This window comes from Naegleria gruberi (genome assembly GCF_000004985.1).
Source record: "Naegleria gruberi genomic scaffold NAEGRscaffold_64, whole genome shotgun sequence".
In the NCBI taxonomy this organism is placed as follows: Eukaryota; Heterolobosea; class Eutetramitea; order Acrasida; family Naegleriidae; genus Naegleria; species Naegleria gruberi.
This window is the reverse complement of record NW_003163263.1, coordinates 76,269-89,931: the sequence shown is the minus strand read 5'-3', so window position 1 is coordinate 89,931 and position 13,663 is coordinate 76,269. Positions and strand designations below refer to the sequence as shown.

Here is a 13,663-nt window from a genome sequence, read left to right as displayed (position 1 = left end):
AAATTGTGTGGGTGTGAATTGAGTGTCAAAAGTGTTGGCCTCATCGACTTTGCGTCCCTTCTCCAAAATCCGAAAAACAAAACACTCAACAACTCAATATGAGAACAACAGTCTTGCCGTTTGTTCTAATTTTCTTAATTGTATCATGTTCAATATTTGATGTGATTAAGGCAGGTTTAGGGGAACCTTGCTCAGATATGACCAAGATTGCACCAAACTGCAAATACGGCCTCATCAAGAATTTTGACAGTACCATTAAAACACTTGGGGAGGGTTCGTCCTTTGTGGATGTAATTTCCGACAATAATGAAAAACATTACATGTTGATTAAGGTTCCACTTCCAAGTTTAAATTCCTCACGAGTGATGATTCAGGGAAATGTTCGTTCTGGTGAAACTTTTAATTCCTTCCTGGAGGTAAACATAAAGGATGATTGTGGAGGAGCACAACTTGAGGGTGAATCTATTACATTCCTCAATTCCAAAGCAGATATATTGTTGACTGGGTATTTTGTTGCTCAGTATCCAGTTTGTATTGGACGTTTCCAAGTCACCTCACAGACATTCTCAAGCTTTAAGAATATACCATTTATGGCAACTCTTTCATCAGCAGGAGTTGTACAATCTGTCACCCCTTTTAGTAATTTGATTGGATATTCTATTCAAGCAATGTACATTGACAATGTAAGCGGAAAGAGATACTTCATTATGCAGAAAGGATATCAAATTTACTTGATCATTTACAAAGATCAAGTTATTCTAAAGAAGGCAATAGCAGGTTGTGAAGACACAACAAAGTGTAAAGTTATGGCTATTCACTACTCGGTAGTATATGATCGGGTTGTTGTTTCGTTCTTTGATACACAAGAATTCCAACTGATCATTGATGGGGAAAATAAGGAATATTTACCTCATCAGTCTTCCCTATGGGTTCTATTGTTAAATCCAAAGGATGGATCCTATGTCCATTCTCAGAAAGTCTTCCACAGTTCATCTGCCATGATTCCCACTCCAAAAATTAAGTTCGATTCATTGGGGAAGCTCAACATTCTCTTGTCATGTGAAGCTGATTGTTTTTTGAATGGAAATGCAATCTCTCCAAATATCTTCCTTCTGCAATATGATTATATCAAGACAACATTTACATTCACAAAGAATTTCATTCAAATTTCCCAGTTCAAACAAGATTATTTCAAGATCCATTCATTGTCAATTGAGCGAGACAATACCATTGCAACAGTCATTACTGGTACAAGCGCTGATCCTTATTCAATTGTGGATGGTAATAGCAGAACTATGCAAGCTCAATCTAAGAGTGTGTATCAATTCCGATTCAGACATCTGGAAGGAAAAATCATTCAAGTTCAACAACTATCAACAGAATACGATATTACTGATAGTTTTATCGTCTCAACATCAAGTCCTATTGTGAATTCCAATAATTATGTAGGCGAGCAAAAGCCAATCATTTACATTAGACTTTCTGGTACTTCCAAAGAGTTGAAAGCCTTGTCTTTTAGTTCTAATGGTTATTATTTAGGTACAGAATATCAGTATGTGACAAGTAGTGCAAGCTACGGAGGTAAAACGAGTTCACCGCAGTCAACATCTAAATTTATCAAAGGAATGAAAATTAAACACAGTAGTGACTATGTGTACGGTATCGAATTCAGGTTTAGAGATGGTACCAGTCAATCAATTGGTAGCAGCGATAATCGGGAAACTGAATTTACACTTGCTGATGATGAATACATCACTAAAATTCATCACGAGTATAGAGACTATGGTTTCTGGATTTGGGCATCCACAACATTGGCATGTATTAGATTTGATACTAATAAGAACAGCTACGGTGCAAATGGTTGCTGGGGTGGTAATATTGAGTACGTCCCTAGTGGCCTCGATTTAGTTGGAGCATCCATGTCTTGTGGCGCTGTTGTTGATTCCATTTGGTACCATTATGGCTACTGGCCAACATATTCATGTGCAAGTGGCTACACAGGGGCCTCCTGTAATACTCCTGTTTGTTATGATCTCGAAGCTACCAACCCTAATGTATGCAATGGAAAAGGTAAATGTACTGGTCCAAACACTTGCTCTTGTTCTGCATCCATTTCTCCTAGTGATTCAGGTACTTGTGTTCCTTATGGTTTTTGTGAAGATTTGTCAAGCTACAATTCAGGATCTTGTCATGGAAGAGGTACTTGTTTTTTCAATAGTACCTGTGCTTGTGATCGTAGTTATTATGGTGATGCTTGTGAAATTGAAGCCGCATGTTTTGGAATTTCCAAGAGTAGTTATGGTGTCTGTTCAAACCATGGAAAATGTACGGACATTGACTTGTGTGAATGTAGTACTGGTTATGCAGGTAAAAATTGTGAACTTCCAATTTGTTTTGGGAAAGTAGCAAACGAAACTGATGTTTGCTCTGGGCAAGGTACTTGTGTGAAACCTGGTATTTGTTCTTGCAAGACTGGTTATTACGGAAGCATGTGTCAAAGTTTTGGTTGTAACGGAACTGATAGCTCACAACCAAGAGTCTGTTCCTCTAAGGGTACATGTGTTGATTACAATAACTGTAACTGTACTGATGGATATTTTGGTGAAAATTGTGAACAATTCACATGTAATGGAACTCATTTCATGGATCCAAATGTTTGCAATGGAAATGGTATATGTACAGCTCTCGATACTTGCTCTTGTACGAGACCAAAATCCATTGGTAGTAATTGCCAAACTTGTGAAGATGGTTATTATGGCACTCATTGTGAAAAATGGACATGTGGAGGAATTGAAAATTCTTCACCAGCCGTTTGTTCAGCAAGAGGTCATTGTAAATCTGTAAACATCTGTGTCTGTGAATCGGAAACTATTAAGGGAGATACCTGCCAAGATTGCATTACCGGTTACTATGGGTCAAAGTGTGGAAATTGGACATGTGACAATGTACCACACTCTGAAGAATCAGTTTGTAATTATAGAGGAACTTGTACCTCCTACAATGTTTGTAAATGCAATACGAGATCCAATGGTACTTATTGTGAACAATGTCTCGACTATTACACTGGACAATCGTGTTCTGGTTGTATAGGAGCTCACTTTGGTGATGATTGTTTCAATTTCTTGGAATCAGATCAAGCTACCTATTTTGATTATTCAGTTGACTTGAATATGGATCAAAATCTTTGGGGAATTGGAAAAAAATTGGCAGCTTTCAGCATTGTTACCAATAGTAATTACAGATACACTAGTTCAAAGGTGGATTGCGAGAAAATATTTGGAAATATTGACAAGTTAGTCACCAAGAGTTCCACTTCTTATCCAATGCTATGTTATGTAACAGAAAATAGATTGAATTCTGACCTGCACAGTTACAGATATACCATCAAAGCATATGTATCTCAATCAGATGCAATCTTCAGTCCAAGAGAACCAATAATGTTCAACGTATTTTGGTCGAATCCAAAGTCTGACAAATACGTTTCCGTCCAATTAGATGTGAGTGCCTTTTTGAGCTCCTTCCAACATTATTATGATGGAGTTTCTGCTAAAATTTCCAATGGAAAGATCAGTTCCAAATCGATGAATAGATGTTTTGAAAGCAATGTTAAGGCTGAATATTCTCAACCAGAACATGGAAATTTCCAAGCAATGACTTGGGAATTGACAGGAAATTCAGTTGCCTTAATGTCTAACAAATTAGTGAGTGATGCCATTCAAAATTCCCAAAATCAATTGGAATGGACTTTCCCATATGTTTCAGATATTTTAAAGCTTTCTACTATTGACATGTCTGTCAGTGTGATTTCTAATTTTGGTTTAACATACACCAAAAACCTTTCGTTCCCAATCGAAGGATCCTATCCAAAATTACTACTCAAAGTTCCAACAACCAAGATTGTAATGACCTCTACGCAAGCAACAATACCCCTTGCCCAATTCTTCGCTGAGAATCAAGAATGTGTCGACGCCAGAACTGTTTCCTTCCAAGTCCATTCTACCTATCCAACTTATTATTTTAATTGGGAAACAACTGAAAAAGCAATTGTTATCAAACCAAAAACATTCAGTGAGAATTTGTCATTCACAATAGAACTTATTGATGGTACAACACTTCCATTCCAATTACAAATGATTGCTCCAACTGTTTTGATCAAGGAATCACTGATTGTGTATAAGCCATCCAGAATTCCTAGTATTACACTCACTTGCAAGAATTATTATGGTGCAGAGTCTTTACAAAAATCAATTGTTTTCCTGCTGTTGGAAAATAATCACGTGTACAGGAAGATTAGTTTAGAGACTTCCTCTGCAACTGTTTCAGTACCAGTGAATACAATTTACCCTGATTTTAATATGACCATTGATCATACCTTTACAGTTGCATGTCTCCAATCATATTATTATTCAGTAGCACCAGCCCCTGATTTATTGAACCTCATGACCAATTCTGAAAATCAACCAGTTGTCATTGGAAAATCCACCCAAGTGGTTTCATTCATCCCTGATACTCGCATAGATGTATCATCATGCAACGTACTTGGAGCAACTTTAACTGGTATGAAAGTTAATAATGTTATTCCATCCTTGGAAGAATCTACAACTTACTTTTTGGATATTTTGACATCCCAAGCTTCTAATTGCCAAGTTGATATTCGTTACATTGGTTCACAATTTGAAAGATATCCATTAGCTTCAATTTTTGTTAGTGGTACGAGATACTTACTCCCATTGCAATATAAAAACGGAAAACTCAAATCCAAAGATTCAACAATTCAAAATGTTGGTAAATACTTTACCCTCTCCTTGATGGGAACCAGCGACGTTACAGATGTTACAGTTCCAGTCACTGTACAAGATTCTCTATCTGATCAAATCAAACTCAAAGATTGTACCATCACTCCTTCTAAACTTGAAGTTGGTTTTACAATTGGAAAGCTTTCTTGTACCATGGGAAATCCACTCTCTACCATTAGTATGACACTTCTTAATGAAGATAGTATCGTTGCAACATCGGTATCCTTCCCAATATCCTTCAAGACTACAAAATTTGGTTCAAATTTCAAAATTCTCTTTTCAGACACCAAAACTGGTGGTAAACTAACAATGCCTATCAAGTTGACAAACGTCATCGAGTTCAGTACCAATAGTTTGTTCACAAATGATGTAGTTTCCTCTCTTTCAAACTCGTTATCAAGTCCAACAAATGATTTCCATAAGAGCAATGATTTGGTTATTTCAATTGTTTCTAATATCGGTACAGTGGCCCAAAATAATTCTGTCATTAGTGAAATTTCTAAAATTATTCCACTCGCCTTAAATGCAACAGCAACATCTCTTTCTACTCAATTAGATACAAATCTTGCACAAAATTCAGTCACTTCTGAAGACATGTCCAATTACATGAACCAAGTCAAAGTACTTTCAAAACCTCAATTCTTAACAGAAGAAACTACATCGAAAACTGTTGACATGATTAACAAGTTTGTTGATATTTCAAGTAAGGCAGCTGTTTGGTCATCAGATTCTTCAAATTCACTTTCTGAAATTTTGGTAAATGTCGCATCAAAGATTCCAGAAACATCAACCATCAAATTGGCATCTTCAATTGTGAATGCTGCTATTTCTTTGGGTACTAAAACAGAATTGACAACTTTAGACTTTTTCCCAGGTGAAAAACCATCCAATTTGGTTTCTATTAATGCTGTAAAAACATCTATTTCAGCACTGAACTCAAATAGTTTTTCCTTCTCCAATTCTAATAGTTCATTGGTCTCTTTTAGTGTTTCCATGATTTCCACCATTCAAATGGTCAATATTGCAAATTCATTATTCAAATTCCCAACCAAATTATCAAGAAAAGTTGAAGATGTAAAAAAGGAATATGTTTCACAATTGAACATTTCAAATTCATTGACAGGAAGTGTTCATATCAATATTCCAATTCCATCCTATATTGCACCAATCAGTTCAAGAACCAATCAAACATTCAGATGCAGTTTGACTCTTGATTTTACAAATTTTGAAACTGAATCAAGTTGTAAATTTGTCAAGACATCTTTCCAATTATTGACAGATATCAAAGCAAGTGAACAAACTCTCATTGTCCATTGTTTGTGTGATTTATCCTCTCTTTCCAACCTCATGAACAATTCAATGGTTGGAATAACTGCTGATTACCTTGAACAAACTCTTCCAAATGACATTAACGCACCACTTAGCAATGACAGTAGTGGAGCAGCTGCTGTAATCTTGATTCCAATATTTATCTGTTGTGGTTGTTTCATCGCTATTCCAATAACTGTTGGCTGTATTATAGTGAGAGAAAAGAGAAAGAGGGATAATGCAAAGGAAACCAACAAGGAGGCTCCTCCTAATCCTCAATACGAAAGAGTTGTGACTTCCTCCACATTACAATCAAATTCTTCTCAAAATGCTTTTAGATTTGAACATCGTGATTCTACAACTCCGACCATAGGCCACAGACAGCCATATAGCATTGCCATGAAGACCTTCTCTACTATTGATGTTATTGATGTTCATTTTGATAATCCAACAACAATTTAATTCCTGTACATAAATTACAAAATATTGTTAAAAGGAACGTGTATGTTAGCCTTCTTCTTCAATTTCATCTACATTTCATTCACGATACTAAAATTATTTTCTGATCCTATGATTAATATTACTGGTAATGATGGTATTAGTATTTTTTTTGATTAAAGGCGGGAAAAAATCAAAGCTAGAAGCAGATTAAAGATTAGTATTGAAAATCAAACTTGAATAATCATGTTTCAAAGAAAGTCACTATTCCAAAAATAAGGTCAAATAATTTGGTGAACTATTTGTTTTTCATTGATTTCACTTCGAGCCAACATTCGAACTGTTTGAAAACCCTATTAATAGAATGATAAGTGCATTTGTTAACAATTTACAACATAAAAAAATGCCTTTAGGAATCTCTCACACTAAACACTTGTATGAATATAGTGCTTGCGTTAGTTCTATTCAAAAAGCATGTAGAAGAAACCTTTCGAATGATGTCTTGTTTTATACGATTGAACAGGATGTTTCTGGTTATGGAAATGGTACATTCGAAGATTTGTTTACTTATGCATGCGAAGATTGTTTCGGAAGCTTGGAGTTACCAATTCAATTATTAGAATTATACGTTGATTGGAAGAAACATGTAAAGAAGGAATGTAAAAACAAAACTAGTACTGCTTGGAAGGAATCAGAAAAGAGTAGGAAAATGCTGGTTGGTGGTGCTTTGTCTGTTTGTAGGACTTTGAAATCTAGAATTGCTGCTATGGGAAGTATTGTTGCTTTGAATAGTGAATTTACAGAATTGGAAAATGATGGAAAGATTTCTAATAATTTGAAATGGGTTCATAATATTAATGAAACAAAAGGAATGGATGCTGAATTGATTTTAAAGAATTTTGAAAAAGTATTTGATGAAACATTTACAAATTGGAATGATTATTTGGAAAATGGAAAAACAAATGAAAAACTTGAAACTGTAAAGAAAAGTGAAATTGAATTGTTGCAATTAACACATTGTATAATAATGATGGAAGAAATTGAAAAGAAGAAAGTAGAAAATAATAAGCAAAAGATGGTGAGGTCAGTATTGGAATATCTCAAAAAAGAGAAGAGGGATGATTGTATTAATTTTGTAAAGAAATATTGTATATATAGTATGGACGACACTTCTAAGCATCAGTCAAGATTATTAATTTGTTTGTTCCATTTCATATTGGGTAAATTATTGAAAATGGAAGTTAATAATAAGGAAATGAGACTTTTGAATATATTATCATTGATGGAAATTATTTGTTTGGGAGTTGGATCGCTCAAACTTAATGTCCAGTGTGGTATACTGTATGCAGTGAGGTCTCAAATGTTACAAATTGATGATGAATGGGAGAATATTGATTATGATGAAATTACTGATGAAGAATCTATTAAGGATTCTATGGAAAGATTATATTCCAATGTTGTAGAAAAGCCAGATGCTTCATTATTATCAAAAAGAAGAGAAATGACAATGTTAGATGTTTACTTTGATAAACACACTCATGCTGGTAAAGGGAAGGATACAAGAACAACTTTGAAGAAATATTGTAAGAATAAGAAGATTGATATTTCAGAATGGGGTGAAGACGAGCTCAACAAATCACATCCAAATGTTATTAAGAGATTTAAGAATCAGAAAGAGGGACTTCCTACTCAAATGTCACATTTTCTTGATGAAGGATTAAAATTAGATGAGAGTTTAGTTTTGAACATTGACAATATATATATGGATGAAGCTTACAAAATTTACATGAATCTGGAAGAAAAGAATACAACAAAAAAGGCTAGAACTAATAGCATTTATCCAGATGTTTACAAAAAATGGGTGAAAAACTTTGAACAAGAAGAGGAAGAAGATAGTGATGAAGAAGAGGATTCAAGTGATGAAGAAGAGAAAGTGGAATCAAAAAAGAGAAAATCAACTCCAAAACTGAGAATCAAGAAGAAAACAAAAATTGAAATGATTTCTGATTTTGAATTATTAGATACAGAACTTTGTGAGAATATTCTCGAATGTCCTATTGGTCAAACTCCTACAAGTAGTTCAAAGAAGAAGGTTTACATTACTAGTGAATATGTATTCAAAGGACCTTATAGCCAAACAAATGAAAAAGATATGGTCAATATTAGGAAAATTCAATTTAGAACAAATTTATTGAATACTGAGATTGGTTTGAGTAATATTTTAATTCCAACAGTTGTGAAATTCGAAAGTGATTCGAACTACTATCTCAGATATATTAGAATTGGTTCTGATATGACTGATTCTGATATTAAGGATAAGGGAGAGAATCTCAATAAGCACAATATTGTTAAAGATAGGAAATGTCTTGGAATTTCACTTGCAACAGAATACTTCAAAACTCAAGAAGATATTTCATCAAAAATTTATGAATCAATTTCAACAGATTTTATTGGAAGATATATTTTAGGAATTGGAGATGTTCACTTGAATAATGTGATCGTTAATTTGGATTCTAATGAAGCATTTGGTATAGATTTGGATGAAAATCGTCAAACAATTCCTACAGCAAAGAAGAGTAAATTTACTGAACTTCTCTTTGTAAAATCTCCTGGAAAGAAAGTTAAGGAACTATTTGATAATTATGTAAAGAAGAATAAGAAAACTTTGAAAGGTATGGTTGATAAATTTAAGAATGAAACTTTTGAGGAAAAACTCAAACTCTATAGAGAAAAGTTTGGGGTTGATGAAAGTAATTGTCCCTCTATTGAAGAAATTCATACAAGATGTGAGGCACTTCTTCATCATTTGAAATAGTAATAACATTTAGTATATAATTAAATATTATAATAAATATATTTAAATAAATAATATTTAAAAATGTAAAATAATTTATTAAAAAAAATGTCTCACAAACCTAGAAGGTTTATTCGTCGCTCTGGTGCTTTGGAAGAATCACAGTTATCATCATCATTGGAATCTTATTCAACGGAAACATCAACCTCTTCTTCTAGTAGTATTAATATTGATAAAGAATCAAGTCAAGTTAATGATCATCAAATCAACCCACCTCCACCAATAGATGAGCCAACATCACCAACAAATCATCATGATAATGATAGTGGTGGTAGTGTTCAAGTGGTAACATCTCCGAAAAAGAAGAGAAGATTTTTTAAGAATGTTCAATCACAAGATTCCCCAAGCTTGATGAATACTTCATTTACCAGTGATTCTGTGGAGAATGCAACCCAACTCATGATGGATGTAACTAGTGATAATGTCGATTCACCGAATATAAAGGATCCAATGCATGAAGCTCCACCAATACCTGCTATTTGTGAAACTGCAGTTGAGGAAGAAAAAAAGGAAGAACAGAAGGAATTAATAGAAGAACAGGAGGAGAAACCAATTGATCCAATTATAAACGAGGAAGTGGTAAGGACTGAAGAAATCAATGAAGAAAACACAGGGGAAACTGAAATCAATGAAGAAGAGGTAAAGAAGCCTGCAAAGAGAAGTAGAAAACCAAGAAAAAAAGGAGTGACCGTCCTACATATTGATTCTACAAACTGTGTTATGATAGGAGGAAGAAAATTCCCTGTAAAAAAATTAAGCAAACGTCTGATTATAAATTTAACTGATATCATACCAGAACTTGAGGATATGGATGATTTACCAGTGGAAATAACAAACCTTATGGAAGATTTTCCAGAATTTTTCAATGAAGACAGGAACAAAATCAAACAAACCTGTTTCTTAACTTGTTCTATCAATGCATTGAATACCAAGAAAGAAGAATTTATTATTGATATATTGTTCACTCAAACAATACGAGAATATGGTTTTGTTACATTCTACTGCCATTTTTGCAGAACAAAACAGGGTTGTAGAATGATATGTGACATTTCAAAGATTAGTAACAAGAGAGAATTCTATGAAAAACACAATATTAGCAAACCAGATCCAAACTTCCAATTTACTCAAAGATTGCCATGTATGGTTACTACATGCAAGGATTGCTTTGAAAAAAAAGAGTTAGGAGATTTTGATCATTACCTTTACAATGGAGGTTGGGTTTGTACTCACTGTAGATATTCATGTGATTCTCCACTATGCACTAAAAAAAGTGGAATTTCTCTATCTGAATGCAAATATGATGGTAAAAATGCATTGGAACAGTTTATAATGATGGCTTCAGACAAAGCAGATATAAAGAAGCAACTCTCTAAGGTTAAGGCGAAGAAAGAGGAAGTCATCACAACAAAACAAGAACCAGCCAGAAAACGTGGAAGACCCTCTGTAAAAAAAGAAACAAAGGTAGAAAGCTCTGAAAGTGAAGAGGAAGTAGAACTTTCTTCCGAAAGTTCTGGAAGCGAAGAGGAAGTAAAGATTACTAAGAGAGTAACCAGATCCTCCAAATCAACACCTTCATCATCTAAATCTCAATCATCCTCATCTTCCACTAAACCCTCTTCCAACAAGAAGGTAAAACAAGAAAACAAAACCTCGATTTCACACAAAACTCCAGAAAAAGAAGCAAAGCAAGATAATCTCTCTAGCAAAGAAGAAGAAGAAATTATTGCCTCACCACCTAAACAACCCTCAATAAGTCCTATTGTGAAGAGAGAAATGGCAGACAGTAATGCCAAAGAATTGGCAAAATATTTTATTGGTGCTGCATGTGTAGCAAGAACAACTTCAAACGTCAACAGCTCTATTTGAACCCAAGAAAAAAACTGTTGGACAATTTTCGTTCACATGTTACAAAAATCGTTTAGTTCACCCCAAACAATGAAGGCTCTTCTCTTGCCTATTATCAGTAGAATATCCGGATTTTATTTGGAGGCAACAATGATGTGAACGTTTTGTGTTGATGGAAGAGAAGTCTAAAGAGAAAAAAACAAAGCTAAAACCATCACAACAAGACCATTCGTCAAACGTGGAATTTGAGAGACAAGCCTTTCCATTCCTCTTCTTGAAATAATAATTCTTATTCTATTCAATATTATTAATAACCTCTCATCACTAACTTTTTAACTTTTTCAAAATGACATTTAGCATACAAGGCTCTGAAATACTTTTCATAGTATTGTGGTGTCTACAATTTCTGTTGTGTATTGCTTGTGCTATTGTGATTGTTGTATTCAGAAACAATCAGTCTATGCGTGCAAGAGCTCCTGTTCTATCATCCTTGTCATCAATAGGTGCTTCCATATATTTAGGTGCCTACACTCTATCATATAGCATTCCGGAAACACCATGTAGTTTAATTGTTCTTGTTGCTAACATAAGTTTTTATGTTCTGTGGGCTCCATTGCTGTTGAGAGCTTGGAGAATTTACTTTATCTACCACTGGAATTCAAAGTAAGTATTAATTAACCGAAATAATTTACCTTGAATGTCATCATTGTTTTAATGTCTTGTGTTGGAAATTATTCTCAATGACAATGTTGTTATTCGAAACTAATCTTCAGGATGATTGCAGAACAAAAGAAACAAGAAGAAATTTCAAAGGAAAGGAGAAATGCAAGAAACTTGAATAGAAAATTGCAAAACAAGGCAAAACAACAAGGTGAAGCCATTGAAGATGGTCTCGGAGAAAGTACTGCTCCACCATCACAACCACAAAAACCATCAACGAGCACAAGAGGTTGGCGTCATAATAATCAAGATGATTTACAAACTGATCAAATTTCAGTTCTTGATGTTGAAGATGTGCCAACATTGATTGATGCCACAGAAGTCTCTGAAATGATTAGAAAACAAAAGGCAACCAACACTAGCAATGTCAATAAGAGAAGAGCTGAAGAAAGCAATCTTGTCAAATTCTTTGTCATTATGCTAATTGTTGTCGTTGTATTGATGCTTCCAGTTTCTTTGGCTTATCCAGGATTATGTCCTCATGACTTTTTGTGTCAAATCAATGAAAGAGAAACCAACAATCCAATCATGACCTACATTCTCTACCCTAGACTTGTTGTTCCTTTAATGTTTATTGTTGATATCATGTTATTGATTGAAGTTATCATGTTGAGAGAAGTTAACGATTCCTATTCATTGAATACTGAAATCAGAGTTGCTACTGTCATTTCAATTATTGGTACTATTTTCCTTGCAGTTCTTTCATTTACAAATCTCTCATTTGCATTTGTTGTTATGGCCCAAATTTGGGTTCAAGCAATTCATACCACTTGTTTATACTATCCAGTTCTCCTACTTGCTTATAATGCTCTCAGAAAGAAAACAGGTATGAGTATGACTGAACTAGGAAAGATGGAAATTCCAAATAGTATTGAAAAGATGCTTGAAAATGATGTAACCAGAGAATTATTTAAGAAGTACTTGTTGAAAGCCCTTTGCAGTGAAACTATTCTTTTCTATGAGGATGTTATGAATTATAAGAGAGCTACACCTGATGAAAGATCTCACATGGCTCCAAATATTATTGAAAATTATATCAAGGATGATGCTCTTAATGAAATTAACATTGCTGGTAAGGTAAAGAAGAGAATTATTCACAGATACAATCAAATTACTTATGATGATGAAGTCCCAATTGATTTGTTTGATATTGCCATTGAAAAACTCAAACTTGTTCTTAACGAAAATGGTACCTACCAAAACTTCTTGGAAAGTTCAGAGTTTAAACAATACGTCAAGAAGATTAAGAATAATAAGAAAATTAAGGAGTTAGAAGTTGCCGGTGGTATTTAAAGTAAGAGCACTTGCCTAGAACTCTCATTGTTGTAACATATTGAAAGAACTCTCGGTCTAATAAAGTTCTTTTGGAAATTATTCCTCTTAACCAATTGTTGATTTGGGCCACTGATATGGATAATGTTGTTTTTTGGTCTGTCATACTCGTGCTCCCTTTTGAGTCAAACGGTGCTTTGATTTTTCACACGAGTTGAAACCAGCTTACTCCACAATTTTCATTGAACATCATTCCTATAACTATTTCCTGTATTATAATCAAATAATTGGGTTCTTCTCTCTCCCACTTTGTAAAGAGAAAGCTTTGATCATTACAATATATTAAAGACATTATTCACCAATTGAAAGGGTGACATCACTATTGTGTTGCCGGCAATAGAATGTTCCCCCTCTCTTTATATTATGGTTG

At 34.1% G+C, this 13,663-nt stretch overlaps 3 protein-coding genes across 3 annotated transcripts; all 3 read left to right on the top strand.

Annotated features, from left to right (window-relative positions):
• Positions 1 to 197: 197 nt before the first annotated feature.
• NAEGRDRAFT_53095 (uncharacterized protein) lies at positions 198 to 6,566 on the top strand (the record flags this gene model as incomplete). The annotated part of the gene is made up of 1 exon (XM_002671088.1): positions 198 to 6,566. One exon carries the CDS (start codon positions 198 to 200, stop codon positions 6,564 to 6,566), a length of 6,369 nt encoding a protein of 2,122 aa, XP_002671134.1.
• A 379-nt stretch (positions 6,567 to 6,945) lies between these two features.
• On the top strand, positions 6,946 to 9,357 carry NAEGRDRAFT_53094 (uncharacterized protein; the record flags this gene model as incomplete). The annotated part of the gene is made up of 1 exon (XM_002671087.1): positions 6,946 to 9,357. One exon carries the CDS (start codon positions 6,946 to 6,948, stop codon positions 9,355 to 9,357), a length of 2,412 nt encoding a protein of 803 aa, XP_002671133.1.
• An 87-nt stretch (positions 9,358 to 9,444) lies between these two features.
• Positions 9,445 to 13,353, top strand: NAEGRDRAFT_59532 (uncharacterized protein; the record flags this gene model as incomplete). The annotated part of the gene is made up of 2 exons (XM_002671086.1): positions 9,445 to 11,904; positions 12,015 to 13,353. One exon carries the CDS (start codon positions 9,445 to 9,447, stop codon positions 11,260 to 11,262), a length of 1,818 nt encoding a protein of 605 aa, XP_002671132.1. The 3' UTR covers positions 11,263 to 11,904; positions 12,015 to 13,353.
• Between the last annotated feature and the right edge of the window lie 310 nt (positions 13,354 to 13,663).